At 45.8% G+C, this 17000-nt stretch overlaps 1 protein-coding gene across 1 annotated transcript; it reads left to right on the top strand.

Moving 5' to 3' along the window:
• The first annotated feature begins 14920 nt into the window (after positions 1-14920).
• Positions 14921-16892, top strand: RLN3 (relaxin 3). Its single transcript, XM_007182067.3, has 2 exons — positions 14921-15203; positions 16136-16892. Exons 1-2 carry the CDS (start codon positions 14921-14923, stop codon positions 16363-16365), a joined length of 513 nt encoding a protein of 170 aa, XP_007182129.3. The 3' UTR covers positions 16366-16892.
• The last annotated feature ends 108 nt before the right edge of the window (positions 16893-17000 follow it).

Here is a 17000-nt window from a genome sequence, read left to right on the forward strand (position 1 = left end):
GAAAAAAAAAAATCAACATTAGAGTGTGTGTGATAAGAGAGACCGCTGTAGCCCATGTAACCTGAGGAGGGGGTCATTCGAACTGCGCCTGAGTTGTAGAAAGCAAGCAAGCCCCACAAAAGCGAGGTGGAGGGAACTGCAGAAGCAAAGGCCTGGAGACTGTAACAAACATCTGGCAGGGGTGGAATTAGCAAAGAGGAAAGTGCCAAGAGGTGAGGTCAGAAATGTAAAGGTAGTCTGATGATTCTGCAGAAATCCTCCCAAGAACCCAGCAAAGCGGAATATTCCCCCCACTTGACAGGTGAGCAAACAAAGGCTCAGAAGGGAAAGTACCTCCTCTAGGATCATGTAACTGAAGGCAGCAGAACCCAGACAGCCTGTCTCCTTTTCTGGAACTTTCCAGTGGGCTTTGCTGCCCCTGGGTGTGTCCCTCTATGGAAGACTAGAAGGGGCAGTCCCCATCTGCTTGGAAATGCTAGCTGAGCCCCAAGAATTAATGAGACTTCCAGGCAGGAGGTGCCCGGGATAAATCCTGACTGGCAAAGCAAGTTGCTCGACCCTTGCAGCTACTTCTGTGAGACAGGTTTGGGTGCCAGAGCCAGCCATGTTGGGTGGGGGAGTGCCAAGAAGCCCTATTTTTACTTCTCACCCATTTCCCCACCTTCCTGAAGTCCTTGAACCCCCAAGATGGGTACAACCAAGCCTGGAAATCATTTCTTCAATTAAAATTACTCATTATAAAACTTAATGTCAGGGAAGGTAGTGTGGGATTAGAAATGCTCTATATTTTTATCTGGTGGTGGTTGCACGGGTATATAGCTGTAAAAATTCCCTGAGCTCTCCATTTAAGATCTGTGCACTTTATGTATGTTATACCTCGATTTGAAAGTTAAAACAGGGCTTCCCTGGTGGCGCAGTGGTTGGGAGTCTGCCTGCTAATGCAGGGGACACGGGTTCGCGCCCTGGTCTGGGGGGATCCCACATGCCGCGGAGCGGCTGGGCCCGTGAGCCACGACTGCTGAGCCTGCGCGTCTGGAGCCTGTGCTCCGCAACGGGAGAGGCCGCAATAGTGAGAGGCCCGCGCACCGCGATGAAGAGTAGCCCCCGCTTGCCGCAACTACAGGAAGCCCTAGCACAGAAACGAAGACCCAACATAGCAATCAATCAATCAATAAATAAATCTTAAAAAAAAAAAAAAAAAAAAAAAAAGAAAGTTAAAACACACACACACTTATTAACCCATTGGAAGTAGCTCTCAACCAACTCCTTTCCGAAAATGTTGGTAATTAAAAGTAAGGAATTAAGCACGGTCTTGCCTTCCCAGTAGTAACTTTTCATGGTCACCAAACAGTCTAAGAATGCCAGCTAAAAAACGTGGAAGGAGAGAATTCCCTGGCGATCCAGTGGTTAGGACTGCGCGCTTCCACTGTAGGGGGCCTGGGTTTGATCCCTGGCCCCATCCCTGGTCGGGAAACTAAGATCCCGCAAGCTGTGTGGCATGGCCAAAAAAACTAGAAGGAATGAGAGAATTAGAACAATCACCATTTTGCAGAAGCCAATGAAATAAATGATTTGGGCAGTATTCATCGACGGGTGTTATCAAACATCAGGTGAGAAGATGATGGGGAGCAAGGTACGCCCAGGGTTCACTAGGTGTGGGGGTGCAGACTTCATCACAGAGGCCAGACTGTCACCACTGTTAGCTGCAATGAAACTGAGCATCACAGTAGAGGGACCCTTGGGCCTCCGGGGCCTCCTGATGTGATACCAATGGAAGTTCACAGCTTCCCCTGGGACACATCTTGCCAAAATGTTAAACTTGACTCTGATCAGGTCTCTTGACCTAATGTCCAGTTTGCAGGAAACGGGAAGCGTAGAGGAACAGGTTAAATGACATCAGGAAGCAACTGACAAACCCCGAGGGTTGAGTGTGCTACAGGACAACTGTCCCAGTGTCTTCAATGCATCAGTCATGACAAAAAGGAGTGGGGGACTTCCCTGGTGGTCCAGTGGTTAAGACTCCACGCTCCCACTGCAGGGGGCACGGGTTCCATCCCTGGTCAGGGAACTAAGGTCCTGCATGCCTCGCAGTTTGGCCAAAAACAAACAAAAAAAATGAGTGGGGACTATTGTAGGGCAGGCGACATCATTGACATTTGAGGCCAAATTGTTCTTTGTCGCAGGGGGATATTCTGTGCACTGTAGAGTATTGAGCGGCATACCTGGCCACCACTCACTACATGCCAGTAGCACACAACCTTCCCACCCCCCTCCCTTCGCCAGGTGTGACAACCAAGGATGTCCCCAGACACAGCCAAACGTCCTTGGAGATACTGCCCTGGAGGATGGTGGAGCAACTGACAGAAGGACCCGGGGTCCCCAGGCTGTCTGCCAGCAGAGACAAACATTCTCTCTTGTTTAAGCCAGTTTTTGGATCCCTGTTAAATTGAGAGAACTACAACTTTGGTAATTCTGTTCCAAGTTTTTATATTCACTGAGTTTTGCACCAGATAAGAATGCTCATTGAAGCAGGAAGTTGGAAGCAATGTAGGTGTCCATCCCTCGGGGACTAAAAAGATGAAATAAGAATGCTGAATGATATAGAGTACTAATCTACCAGTGAAAGCAACAAAGTAGCTCTTAAAAAATGTGATGCTGATGTGGTGAAACTCAGACACTATAGCATTTTAAAATAAGGCAACCTTGCTCCTGACCCAAGTGGCAAGAGTGAGAGGTCTTCATGGAGTTTTGCTAAAAGAGAGAAAAAAAGAAATTAAGAGCCATCCATTAATGTGCCAGCGAGTAATGAAATAAGAATCTGGCACTTGGTGCATTGAAATGCAAACAAGATGTCCTTCTGTTATGCTGGAAATTCATCTTAAAAGCCTGTGCATTTCTGCTTATTAAACACGAGGTGTAGTGAATGATTAGCAGGCTGGTTCTTCTTCTTCTTTTTTTTTTTAAATTTATTTAATTTATTTATTTTTGGCTGCGTTGGGTCTTCGTTGCTATGCGCAGGCTTTCTCTAGTTGTGGTGAGCAGGGGCTACTCTTCATTGCGGTGAGCGGGCTTCTCATTGCGGTGGCTTCTCTTGTTGCGGAGCATGGGCTCTAGGCGCGCGGGCTTCAGTAGTTGTGGCACATGGGCTCAGTAGTTGTGGCTCGCGGGCTCTAGAGAGCAGGCTTAGTAGCTGTGGCACACGGGCTTAGTTGCTCCACAGCATGTGGGATCTTCCCGGACCAGGGCTTGAACCCATGTCCCCTGCATTGGCAGGTGGATTCTTAACCACTGCGCCACCAGGGAAGCCCAGGGTGGTTCTTCTAACTTTTCAAACTATGTACACAGTAGGGTAAAAGAAATATATATATATATTTATTTATGTTTGATATATAAACACTGTGCAGATATATCCATGAATTTGATGTGTGAAGACAATCTTCATGCATGGAAACCTATTTCTGGAGGCACTGAAAAGAAGATTTGTAAAAGAAAGGAATGGACTGAGATTTAAAAATAACAAAGATCTGAGAGACAATGCCCTAAATACTTGGGCTTTTAGAGAAAATGCTTGGGGTGCATGCATATCTACATGAACCTGTGTCAACCTATTCTCTGTCCCCCCAAATCCCACCCCCAGTGGAAAGACAACTTTTTGTTGGGAGGAGGCTGAAAGAAAGAAGTTAATAAATGCTTTCAATCTGGTTAAAAAAAGAAAAAAAAAGACAGCAAAATAAGCAAAAAAATCCCACAATGTATCACTGAAAAGGATACAGATGGAGATCTAGTATACAATGTCATTTTGCAAATTACAACATACTTGTATAAACATATAAAGTAAAAGTATAAACATACAAAATGATACATCCTATTATTTAAGAATATCTACCAGCTTAAGAACACATAGCAAATGCCTTAGAGATGCTGGCAAAGGTTTGGGAAGGGCAAGGAATTGGGGATCTGGGATGGAGGGGACAGAAATTAAATTGGTGAGGGCTTGCATGAACCAATGAAGATATGATAGAATCTGGGGAGAAGCGGGGCTGGGGTGAGACCTGGGTTCAGTGGCAATTTGTGGGGGGGCAGATATCACATTGCAAAAGGCTGAGGGCCAAGTGGGAGGGGAATAATGGAGAAAGTGAGTACAGGTGAGATGTATTTGGGTGAGGAAGTCATATTCTACATCTGCACTGTCTTATATGGTAATTGCTAGTCCTGTGTGGCTATTTTTATGGGAGGGGATGCCTTTTATTTCTTTTTCTTGCCTTATTGCTCTGGCTAGGACTTCCAGTGCTATGTTGAATAGAAGTAGTGAGAGTGGGCACCCTTGTCTTGTTCCTAATCTTAGAGGAAAAACTTACAGTGGTGAGTATGATGTTAGCTGTGGGCTTGTCATATATGGCCTTTGTTACATTAAGTACATTTCCTCTGAATAGCAGTTTGCTGAGAGTTTTTGTCAGGAAAGCATATTGAATTTTGTCAGATATTTTTTCTGCATCTATTGAGATGATCACATGATTTTTATCCTTCATTTTGTTAATGTGGTTTATCACACTGATTAATTTACAGGTGTTGAACCTCCTTGCATCCCTAGAATAAATCCCACTTGATCATGGTGTATGATCCCTTTAATGTATTGTTGAATTTGATTTGCTAATTTTTTTTTTTTTTGGCCGAGCCGCAGGGCATGCAGGATCTTGGTTCCCTGACCAGGGGTCGGACCCTAGCCGCTACAGTGGAAGCTCAGAGTCTTAACCACTGGACCACCAGGGAAGTCCCTGATTTGCTAATATTTTGTTGAGAGTTTTTGCATCTAGCTTCATCAGGGACATTGGCCTGTAATTTTCCATGTGGCTATTAAAACTTAAAAAAACTAAAATAAAATACAATGAAGAATTAAGTTCCTCAGTCTCACAGGAAACATTTTAAGCACTCAACAGCCGCATGTAGCTAGTGACTACTTTATGGGAAAACACATTCTCATCATCAGAGAAAGTGCTATTGGCCAGCACTGCTCTAAACCAACCCTAAACAGATATTTCAGAGATTCAGGGAAATGTTAACATTCGCTTTGGTGTAAGATGATACTGAAGAATGATTGTATATTTTGTTAGGTGTGAAAATGGCATTATATTATGTAGGAAAATGTGTGTTGTAGTATTTAGAGATGAAAAATGGTGTCAATAAGGTTGGAAAGAGATGGTGTGTTTAAAGTACCTAGGACAAAGCCAGACATGTAGCAAATCCTCAATAAATGTTAGTGGTCAGTAATCTTAAGAGTTTAGAGAAATGACAAATCGGGAAAAAATATTTACTACACATTTCATAACCATATGGTAAGCTTCCTTAACGTATAAGAACTGCTAGGGGAGTTCCGGTGGCCTAGTGGTTAGGATTCCGGGCTTTCACTGCCGTGGACCGGGTTCAGTCCCTGGTCAGGGAACTGAGATCCTGCAAGCTGCTGGAGCGGCCAACAAAACAAAACAAAACAAAACAAGGGACTTCCCTGGTGGTGCAGTGGTTAAGAATCCGCCTGCCAATGCAGGGGACACGGGTTCGAGCCCTGGTCTGGGAAGATCCCACATACCACGGAGCAACTAAGCCCGTGCACCACAACTACTGAGCCTGTGCGCCTAGAGACCGTGCTCTGCGACAAAGAGAAGACACCTCAGTGAGAAGCCCACGTACTGCAATAAAGAGTATACCCTGCTTGTGGCAGCTAGAGAAAGTCGGCTCGTAGCAACCAAGACCCAATGCAGCCAAAAATAATTAATTTTTTAAAAAAAGAAACAAAAATTAAAAAAAAAAACCAACTCCTAGAAATCAGGAAGGAAAAGATCAACAACCTAAAAGAATAATGGACAAGGAAGGTGACCAGAGAGGAAAAAGAAAACTATAAATAGCTCTTAAACACATGGAAATATGGAAACATGTTCCGTCTTGCTTGTGGTTAGGCAAATGCAAATTTTCTCTACTCTGAGATACCATTTTTCACTTGTTCTTTTGGCAAAAATCCAAAGTTTGATAATATTCTGTTGGTGAAGCTGAAGGGAAACAGGACTCTCATCCATTGCTGGAGGGAGTGTGAATTAATCTAACCCTCAAGGAAGGAAATTTGGTAATATCTGTAAAAATTACAAATGCACATAATCTTCGAGCCAGAAATCTCACATTGCAGAATTTATATACAGATACACTTGCATATGTGTGAAATGACATTTGTGCAAGGTTCTTCACTGCAGTGTTAACCTAAGAACAAACAAATGAAAAAAATGTCTGTCTCTGGCAGTGAAATTAACTATGGGGTATCTACATGGCAAAATACTATCCGGCTGTAGAAAATGACAAGGGTGCAAAGAGAGCTTTGGAAAGGGGAGCACTCCAGCATTTGTTGTTAAGTTGGGGCGGGGGTGGAGGAGGAAGGTGCAGAAGAATATGTAAAACATGTTACCTTGAACTGAAATTCTGACACATTCTACCACATGGATGAACCTTGAACGATTATGCTAAATGCAAGAATCTAGACACAAAAGGGAAAGTCCTGTATCGTTCCAATTTGCAATGTACCTTGAATAAGCAAATTCATAGAGACAAAAAGTAGAATGGTGGTTACCAGGAGCTGGGAGAGGGAGAAATGGGGAGTACCTGTTTAACTGGGTACAGAGTTTCAGTTTGGGAAGATGAAAATTTTCTGGAGATGGATGATGGTGATAGTTGCATGACAATGTGAATGTACTTAATGCCACTGAACTTTATACTTAAAAATGGCTAAAATGGTATATTTTATGTTATATATATTTTACCCCAATAAAAAACCCAACATTTTAATGCTACCTTTGATGTAAAAGCAGCTGTGTGTGTGTTGGAGGGGGTGGGGGGATAAGGACTTGTATTCATATTTCTTTTCATATGTGCACAGAAATTCCGGAAAGATACTCAGGAAATCAAGAGCAGTGGGTTACCTGTGGGGGAAGAGAGGGGAACTAAGACTTGGGAGGGAGATACTGCAGCATAAACCTTATACTTTTCTGAAGACCATGAATGTATTAACTGTTCAAAAATAAAAGGACTTCCTTGGTAGTCCAGTGGGTAAGACTCCACACTCCCAATGCAGGGGGCCCGGGTTTGATCTCTGGTCGGGGAACTAGATCCCGCATGCATGCCGCGGCTAAGAGTTAACATACCGCAACTAAGAAGTCCGCATGCCGCAACTACGACCCCGCATGCCGCACCTAAAAGATCCCGCATGCTGCAACTAAGACCTGGCACAGCCAAAAATTAAATAAAGAAAGAAAGAAAAATAATAAAATTAGTTAACAAATTAGGAGAATGGCTTTATTTAGGATGGATTGGTAAGATTTGAGTGCTTTTTTAAAAAAGATCTGGGTTGTAGGTGTTTTTTTAATATAAATTTATTTATTTATTTTTGGCTGTGTTGGGTCTTCGTTGCTGCGCGCGGGCTTTCTCTAGTTGCGGCGAGCGGGGGCTACTCTTCGTTGTGGTGCGCGGGCTTCTCATTGCGGTGGCTTCTCTTGTTGCGGAGCACAGGCTCTAGGCGCACGGGCTTCAGTAGTTGCGGCACGTGGGCTCAGTAGTTGTGGCTCACGCTCTGGACTGCAGGCGCAGTAGTTGTGGCACACGGGCATAGTTGCTCCGTGGCATGTGGGATCTTCCCGGACCAGGGCTCAAACCCGTGTCCCCTGCATTGGCAGGCAGATTCTCAACCACTGCGCCACGAGGGAAGTCCCTTAAGTGCATTTTTATGCTGCCCATGATAATGGTGGTGATGATGATGTTGATGACAGTAACAATAATGATATTGGTAGCAGGTAACATTTCCCAATTCTTATATATTAGTTTCCTATGGCTGCTGTAACAGTTCACCACAACTGGGTGGCTTACAGCAGTGGAAATTTATTCGCTCACAGTTTGGCAGGCCAGAAGTCCGAAATCAAAGTGTCAGCAGAGCCGTGGCTCCCTGCCAAGGCTCTAGGGGAGGATCTTTCGTTCTCTTGCAGCTTTTGGTGGCTCCTGGCATGACTTGACCTCTTTGGCTACGTCACTCCCATCTCTGCCTCTATCTTCACTTGGCCTTATCTCTTCTGTCTCTGCCTATTAACACTTGTCATTGGATTTAGGGCCCACCCAGATAATCCAGGATGATCTCATTTCAAAGTCCTTAATTATATCCACAAAGATCCTTTTTTTCAAATAAGATCACGTTCACAGGTCCTGCGATATATCACCAGGAGGTGATCACCATTCAACCCTCTGTACTTGGGTGTTATGCCCGGTGCTAAGCACTTTACATAATTTCACCCAAGTCCTCAAACAACCCCATAAAGTAGATACGCTTATTATCTACATCTTCCCAAGGAACTCATAGAGGTGCAGTGCCTTGCTCGCAGGAAGTGGGATTTGCACTCAGCTGTGATGGGCTCAAAATTCTGATTCTGTGTGAGGCACAAAAGAAGCTTCTGGTTCTGGGACAGTCAGTTAAAGTCAAACAGTCAGGCAACAGATATTTCCTGATGTGTTTGCTCATCAGCAACCCCTGGGCCAGGATTGGGGATATGGAGAAAAGGGAAGAAGGGTACATCCCTAGAGAATGGCCAGGAGAAGAGGCAGAGGAGCGGAGCATACTATTCATCAGCCCTTTTGAAGCAGTACAGTGAGATACGACTCCTGTCTTCTGGAGCGTTGGCCTTGGCCTTGGGGGCAACCAAGGCCAGGAGTCTGTCATGAAGAAAAGGACAAAGGAATAAAGTTCGAATCCAAAGGGGTTGTGTCAAGTAGACATAACATTTAAGGGGCTTCCCTGGTGGCACAGTGGATAAGAATCCGCCTGCCAATGCAGGGGACACGGATTCGAGCCCTGGTCTGGGAAGATTCCACATGCCAAGGAGCAACTAAGCCCATGCACCACAACTACTGAGCCTGAGCTCTAGAGCCCGCGTGCCACAACTACTGAGCCCATGTGCCACAACTACTGAAGCCCGCATGCCTAGAGCCCACACTCCACAACAAGAGAAGCCACCGCAATGAGAAGCCCACACACCGCAACGAAGAGTAGCCCCCGATCGCCACAACTAGAGAAAGCCCTCGTGCATCGACAAAGACCCAACGCAGCCAAAATAAAAATAAAAATTTAAAAAATTAAAAAATTTTAAAAAAAGAAATAACATTTAATTAAGCAGCACTTACTGCATGCCACAGACTGTTTAAAGAATTTGACGCACTCATTGAATCCTCCTTGTTTTACAGGTGAGGAAACCAAGGCACAGAGAGCTTAAGTGACTTGCCGAAGGTCACACAGCAGGAACTAGGCAGACATGGGATTTGAACCCAGCTCTGCCCATCACCAGAGCCCTTATTGTTGTTTTTTGTAAATTGAGGTGAAATTTAAAAATATATAACAAATAATTAAATAGGACTGCACTTCCACTGCAGGGGGCACGGTTCCGATCCCTCGCCGGGGAAGCTCCACAAGCTGCACGGTGTAGCAAACACCAAAAAACAAAAAAAATAAATAAATAAATTGAGGTGAAATTGACATAACGTAAAATTAACCGTGTTAAAGTGAACAATTCAGTGGTATTTAGTATATTCATAATGTTGTGCAACCACCACCTCTGTCTAGCTCCAAAATGTTTTCATCACCCCAGAGATATACCTGATAGGAATTACTCCCGATTCCTCCCTCCTCCCAACCCTTGGCAACCACTAGTCTGCTTTCTGTCTCTATGGGTGTGCCTATTCCAGACATCTCCTATAAATGGAATTATACACTATGTGACCTTTGGTGTCTGGCTTCTTTCACTCAGCATAATGTTTTCAAGGTTCATCCACATTGTAGCGTGTGTCATTGCTTCGTTCCTTTCTAGGCTGAGTGGTATTCCATTGTGTGGATGGACCATATTTTGTTTATCCATTCATCTGTTGATGGGAATCAGGGTTGTTTCCACTTTTTGGCTATTGTGACTAGTGCTACTATGAACATGCACGTACATGTAACATTAAAATGGTCAATTTGATTTCATATGAATTTTACCTCAATATTTTTTTTTAAAAAGTGATGCTATCAGCTGAGAAGGCCCAGAAGCAACAACATCAACTCCCACCCTCAGTAGCAATGAACAGACTCAGCATCCAGGTCTTGGCTTCTCAATGCCACTCTCCAGTGAAGGGAACACAGGCTCCTTGGGAAAATGGCTGATACTAGGACTGGGGCAGGGGAAATGCAAGATGAGCCTGGAACATCTTGTGGTGCCAGACAGTAACGAAGTACTTAAAAAATATATATATAGAAAGAGAGAGAGAGACAGAGAGAGACAGAGAGAGAGAGACAGAGAGAGAGAGTCATGTCAAAAGAGCAGTGCCTGAAAGAAAATGCTTAGAGCAGGGACCAATTGAAAGAGCTCCCAATGACTGAAGCTGAAACAATTTGGGCGGTGAAATAAATAATAATAGTATTGAATTTTAACCCAAAGAATAAAAATAACTATTCATGAGTCCATATTGGTATAAACAAATAATTGAACAAGTAAATAAATGGAGATGAAACAGCTCTTCCTTACAGAAGAATTCCAAATAATATAGAATAGCAAATGCACACGATCCACCAATGAATGCTAACATCAGTGGGCGGAACGGGAAACAGGATCTTTGCATAGCCTCAAAGCATCTCACTCAAAGCGTTTATTAGTTAGTATAGTTTTAACATATGTCCACAAATTCTTCCATACTCCTCCTCCCAGACGGTGGAGTTTAATTTCCCTGCTCTGGATGGAGGCTGGGAATGTTCTGTTTCTGGACCTGAGGGGTGGATGCAGAAGTGTGTTCAGTTTGTGAAAATTCTTCCAGGTGTCCACTGATGATCTAGGCACTTTTCTGTATGTGCCCAGATCTGTATGAACTTTGATAAAAAGTTCAGTTTGTTAGAACGAAGAAAAAAGGAAAAAAAAAAAAAAGAAATAGACTTAGTTATGTTTCAGAGATTCAGTTATCTGTTTCAGAGATGCCCAGGTTGGTGTTAAAACTAATTAAAAGCAGGGAATTCCCTGGCGGTCCAGTGGTTAGGACCCTGAGCTCTCACTGCAGAGGGTCTGGGTTCAATCCCTGGTTGGGGAACTAAGATCGCATAAACCATGTGGCACGGTGAAAAAAAAAACACACACAAAACGAATAAAAAGCAAAGAAGTGGTGATGGCTGAAGTCAGGATGGTGGTTACCTCTGTAGGGAAGAAATTGTGACCGGGGATGCGTGGGTTGGGGGGTTGACATCTGTGGTGCTGGCACTGTCCTTCTTCTTTGGGTAATGATGACATGGGTGTTTAAAAAAATTCATTATTTTTTAAATTGCGCAAATTGCAATGTTTTTCACATTTTGGTGGTGTCCTGGAGCCGGCTTATACTGACTTGTGAAAACTGATTGTTACCTTTTCAGGAATTTGGCAACATCACACTGATATCACGCTGGTAGCTTGAAATTGGCCAGAAACCTATAACTGCTATAAATCAGGGCCTTTTTTTTTTTTCCAGAGAACCCATTGGGGTTTACTTGTTTTGTTTTTTTTGTTTTTTTTTTTAATGGTTAATGGTTGTGCTTTTTTAAAAATTTATTTATTTATGGCTGTGTTGGGTCTCCGTTTCTGTGCGAGGGCTTTCTCTAGTTGTGGCAAGTGGGGGCCACTCTTCATCGCGATGCGCGGGCCTCTCACTATCGCGGCCTCTCTTGTTGTGGAGCACAGGCTCCAGACGCGCAGGCTCAGTAATTGTGGCTCACGGGCCCAGCTGCTCAGCGGCACGTGGGATCTTCCCAGACCAGGGCTCGAACCCGTGTCCCCTGCATTGGCAGGCAGATTCTCAACCACTGCGCCACCAGGGAAGCCCTTGTTATTTTTTAATACTTTTAAAAATTGAAGTATAGGGGGCTTCCCTGGTGGCACAGTGGTTAAGAATCTGCCTGCCAATGCAGGGGACATGGGTTCAGTCCCTGGTCTGGGAAGATCCCACGTGCCGTGGAGCAACTAATCCCGTGTGCCACAACTACTGAGCCTGTGCTCTAGAGCCCACGAGCCGCAACTACTGAAGCCTGCGCACCTAGAGCCCCCGTGCTCTGCAGCAAGAGAAGCCACCGCAATGAAAGGCCCGCGCACCGCAGCAAAGAGTAGCCCCCGCTCGCAGCAACTAGAGAAAACCCGCATGCAGTAATGAAGATCCAATGCAACCAAAAATAAATAAAATAAAATAAATAAATTTATTTTTAAAAAAATTGAAGTATAGGGACTTCCCTGGTGGTCCAGTGGCTAAGGCTCCGTGCTCCCAATGCAAGGGCCCCGGGTTCGATCCTGGTCAGAGAACTAGATCCCACATGCCACAACTAAAGATCCCGCGTGCTGCAACTAAGGCCCGGTGCAGCCAAATAAATAAATAAATAAATATTTTTTAAAAATTATTTAAAAAATTGAAGCATAGCTGATTTACAATGTTGTGTTAGTTTCAGGTGTATAGAACAGTGATTCAGTTATACACACATTCACATATATGTGTATATATATATACATATGTATATATTCTTTTTCAGATTCTTTTCCCTTATAGGTTATTACAAAATATTGAGTATAGTTCCCTGTGCTATACAGTAGGTCCTTGTTGGTTATCTGTTTTATATACAGTAGTGTGTATTTGTTAATCCCAACCTCCTAATTTATCTCTCCCCCACCCCTTTCCCCTTTGGTAATGATAAGTTTGTCTTCTATGTCTGTGGGTCTATTTCTGTTTTGTAAATAAGTTCATTTGTATCTGGAAAGCCCACTGTTAAACATTGCCCAGCACACGACAGTTCCTTTCTGTATATGATATTAAACATTTAAAAATTATTTTTAAAATTATGATAACATACACATAACATGAAATGTACCATCTTAACCATTTTAAGTGTCCAGTTCAATGACATAAAGTACATTCACATGGTCGTGCAACCATCACTACCATCCATCTCCAGAACCCTTTTCATCTGCGAAACTGAAACTCTGTCCCCATAACAATTTTTTAAAAAATAAATTTACTTATTTATTTTTGGCTGCATTGGGTCTGCTGCTGCGCGCGGACTTTCTCTAGTTGCGGCGAGCGGGGGTTACTCTTTGTTGCGGTGCGCGGGGGGGGGTTATTGCAGTGGCTTCTCTTGTTGGGGAGCATGGGCTCTAGGCGCGCGGGCTCAGTAGTTGTGGCACATGAGCTTAGTTGCTCCGTGGCATGTGGAATCTTCCCGGACCAGGGCTCGAACCTGTGTCCCCTGCATTGGCAGGCAGATTCCTAACCACTGCACCACCAGGGAAGTCCCAACTTTATTTTTTAATCCTTAAAAATTTTCCCTGGGGGGAGGGATAAATTTGGAGATTGGGACTGACATACACACACTACTATAAATAAAATAGATAACTAGGGCTTCCCTGGTGGCGCAGTGGTTGAAAATCTGCCTGCCAATGCAGGGCACACGGGTTCGAGCCCTGGTCTGGGAAGATCCCACATGCCGCGGAGCAACTGGGCCCGTGAGCCACAATTACTGAGCCTGCGCGTCTGGAGCCTGTGCTCCGCAACGAGAGAGGCCGCGATAGTGAGAGGCCCGCGCACCGCGATGAAGAGTGGCCCCCACTTGCCGCAACTAGAAAAAAAGCCCTCGCACAGAAACGAAGACCCAACACAGCCAAAAATAAATAAATAAAGAAAGAAAGAAAGAAAGAAAGAAATAAAGAAGTCCAACACTCTTCCGCCATCTCATAAAAAAAAAAAAAAATAGATAACTAATAAGAACCTCCTGTATAGAACAGGGAACTCTACTCAATACTCTGTAATGGCCTATATGGGAAAAGAATCTAAAAAAACAGTGGCTATATGTGTATGTATAACTGATTCACTTTGCTGTGCACCTGAAACTAACACAACATTGTAAATCGACTATACTCCAATAAAAATTAAAAAAAAATTTTTTTCCCTTGGAGAGCATGAGCTCTGGAGCCAGAGGCTCTGTTTGAACCCCAACTCTCACCTCCACTTACTAGCTGATCTTGGGCACCTTAGGTCACTCTTCTGTTTCCTCACCTGTAACATGGAGACAGTCTTCGTCCTAGTCTCATAGTCCAGTGGCTTTTAAAAGTGTGCTTTCTGAACAAGGACCAACTGTAGAGCACAGGGAACTCTGCTCAATGTTATGTGGCAGCCTGGATGGGAGGGGAGTTTGGGAGAGAATGGATACATGTATATGTATGGCTGAGGCCCTTTGCTGTGCATCTGAAACTATCACAACATTGTTAATTGGCTACACTCCAATATAAAATAAAAAGTTAAAAAAAAAATAAAAGTGTGGTTTCTGGACCAGCAGCATCAGCATGGCCTGGAAATTTGTTGCCAATGCAGATTTTCAGACACTCTGCACGTAGGGCCCAGCGATCTGTGTTTTAACAAGCCCTCCAGGAGATTCTGAGGCTTGCTCAAATTTTGAGAACTATTATCATAGGTTGTTGGGAGGATTCAATCAATTAAACAAATATACATATTTAGAGCAGTGCCTGGTCCCATAGCCCACACTGTGTAAGCACTCATTATTGTTGTTATTACGGAGGAGGCCTGGGACCCTAGCAGTACGGTGGTGATGGGGGGCTGGCTGTGCCCTCCCTCCCGGTCTGGTGGGGGTCTGGGTTCCTGGTCTCTGCTAAGTGGAGGCCTTCTCACCTCTCTCTGTTGAAGATGACGGTGAACTGGACCACATCACCCCATCCCTGGCGAAAGGTTATCGCTTGGTCCTGGGAAACGGGAAAGGTCAGTGCTGGAGGGGTGGAGGGGGCCGCGTGCCTGCCTCCTCTCTGCTGGTGGAGATAAAGGAGGTTACTTCACTCCTCCATGACAGGCGGGGGGAGCTAAGATGTGGAAATGGGGGGCCAGGAGGCGGTGGAGGCACCAAACCACAGGAAGCTGCCTCGTTGTGCCACCTCTCACATCTCAGGCAGCCCTGTTCAGCATGGCCAAACGTCCGCTGCTGCTGCTGCTGCTGGCCATGGGGGTGCTGGCTGGGGAGCTGTGGACCGAGGCCCAGGCAGCACCCTACAGAGTGAAGCTTTGCGGCCGTGAATTCATCCGAGCAGTCATCTTCACCTGCGGGGGCTCCCGGTGGAGGCGGTCAGACATCCTGGCCTATGAAGCTATGGGTGAGGCTGGAGAGGTGCTGTATGTGTGTCAGGGGCATGGACAGGACACAAGATGGGTCCAAGGAGCCAGAGATGGAGGTGAGATGAGGGGCTGGGGCAGGGGAGTCCCTCCTCCACCACATGCAGCTGGGGAGATGGGCCAGGCCCTCAAAGCTGTGTCAAGGCTGGGGGAGCCGGATGAGGGAGGGGCAGCAAGCCATCCACACCAGCTAAAAGTCTGCTGCTACTTGGGAGCCCCGTGCCCTGCGTTAGGCAAGGCTGCTCTTTGCACAACACTGGGAAGTGCCTTTCAGAAGCCTTAACTAAAGTGTGTTCCAAGCCTTCAGGGAAGGGAGTGTGAGGGGTGTGGTGAGTACAAGGCTAGATTTGCCACCTAGTAGGTGACCCTCCTACCAAGTTGCTTTCCTTCCCTGATCCTCTTTATCTGCAAAAGGGAGGCACAGCCCCTGTATCTTGCAGGTTTGTTAAGCGGCAAAATTGAGTGAAAACAGATTAGGACAAAGTTGAGTGCCTACCATGTGCCAGACAGTATTTTAAGTTTTTTTTTTAAATGGGTATTAATTAAATCATCTACTCTGTATAAAACCCTAGAAGGTAGGAGTTATTACTATCCCCGTTTTGCCGACAAGGAAACGGAAGCTGAGAGATGATAACGGGATTGGTGCTCAGTCAGTTCAGCTCCCAAACACATGTTCTTAACCATCAGGTCCTCAGTAAATAAATAGTAGGGGAAAAGATACGACAGAAGAGGAAAGTCAAGCTCAATGAGGTTGAGTAAGCTGCCCATCAAAGTGGAAACCCAGGCCTGAGTGGAATCAAAATCTTTAATCACAAGGCTGAGTCACAAGAACAGAGAAGTAGCTGGACCAGCCAGGAGCCCGGACTCTGGGTATGACAGAGTCCCAAGCACTAACTCTTTTCATCTTTTGCAGGGGATGCCTTCCCAGACGCAGACTCCAATGCAGACAGCGAGCTGGATGAGGCAGTGGCCTCCAGCGAGTGGCTGGCCCTGACCAAGTCCCTCCAGGCTTTCTATGGAGGCCGACCGGGCTGCCAGGGCACCCCAGGGGCTCTGCGGGGCAGCCGCGATGTCCTGGCTGGCCTCTCCAGCAACTGTTGCAAGTGCGGGTGCAGCAAGAGTGAAATCAGCAGCCTCTGCTAGAAGGGGAACTGGGCAGCCAGGGAGCACCAGGGTGAAAGCCCCAGCCCTGCCATCCACCTAACCGGTGTCCAGCTAGGCACCTGTTTCTGGCCCCTCATGCATTCATTCATCAGTGAGTCTCAGAGGTCAGGCACTGTGGACTTGGCCAGAGTCCCCCCCACCCAACACTGACCTTTGAGCAGCCTGCCTATCCTGACCCTGAGCAAGCTGTGCCCCTACCTGGCCAAATGGGGACCCTGACCTCTCCGCAGCCCATATCATGCCTTTCCTGGCCTATACTGTCTCCTGCGGCAATGGACGCCCCTACTCTACCCAAACTGGCCACACTGAGACCCTTGCCCGAACTGTCACTCTCTCCTGTCCCAACTGTGGCCACTGTCCCCTGGCCAGCCCCAATTATACCGCCGCCCCATTCCAGCCTTTGCCCGCTCCCTTCCCCCTGTCTGCCAGCCCCTCTCCCTCCGACCTCGCCTGCTGGGGGTTCTAGAGCTGTGGACCCCGGGGTTGGTGGAGGGACCCCTGGGTTCCCTTCATATCCTGGGGTGGGAAGCTCAGTGGGGGGAACGGATCATAACCTTCTCCAACCCCAGAGATAAAAAGTTCCAAAGGACTCGGCAGCCTGTGTGTGCGTGTGG

Source organism: Balaenoptera acutorostrata, chromosome 2 (assembly GCF_949987535.1).
Source record: "Balaenoptera acutorostrata chromosome 2, mBalAcu1.1, whole genome shotgun sequence".
Classification (NCBI taxonomy): domain Eukaryota; kingdom Metazoa; phylum Chordata; class Mammalia; order Artiodactyla; family Balaenopteridae; genus Balaenoptera; species Balaenoptera acutorostrata.

Bases quoted from the DNA above. Each gene is read 5' to 3' on its own strand.
- RLN3 (XM_007182067.3), top strand. From the start codon at position 14,921: ATGTGGAAATGGGGGGCCAGGAGGCGGTGGAGGCACCAAACCACAGGA. The intron at 15,204-16,135 runs GTGAGGCTGGAG...CATCTTTTGCAG, and splicing joins CCTGGCCTATGAAGCTATGG to GGGATGCCTTCCCAGACGCA.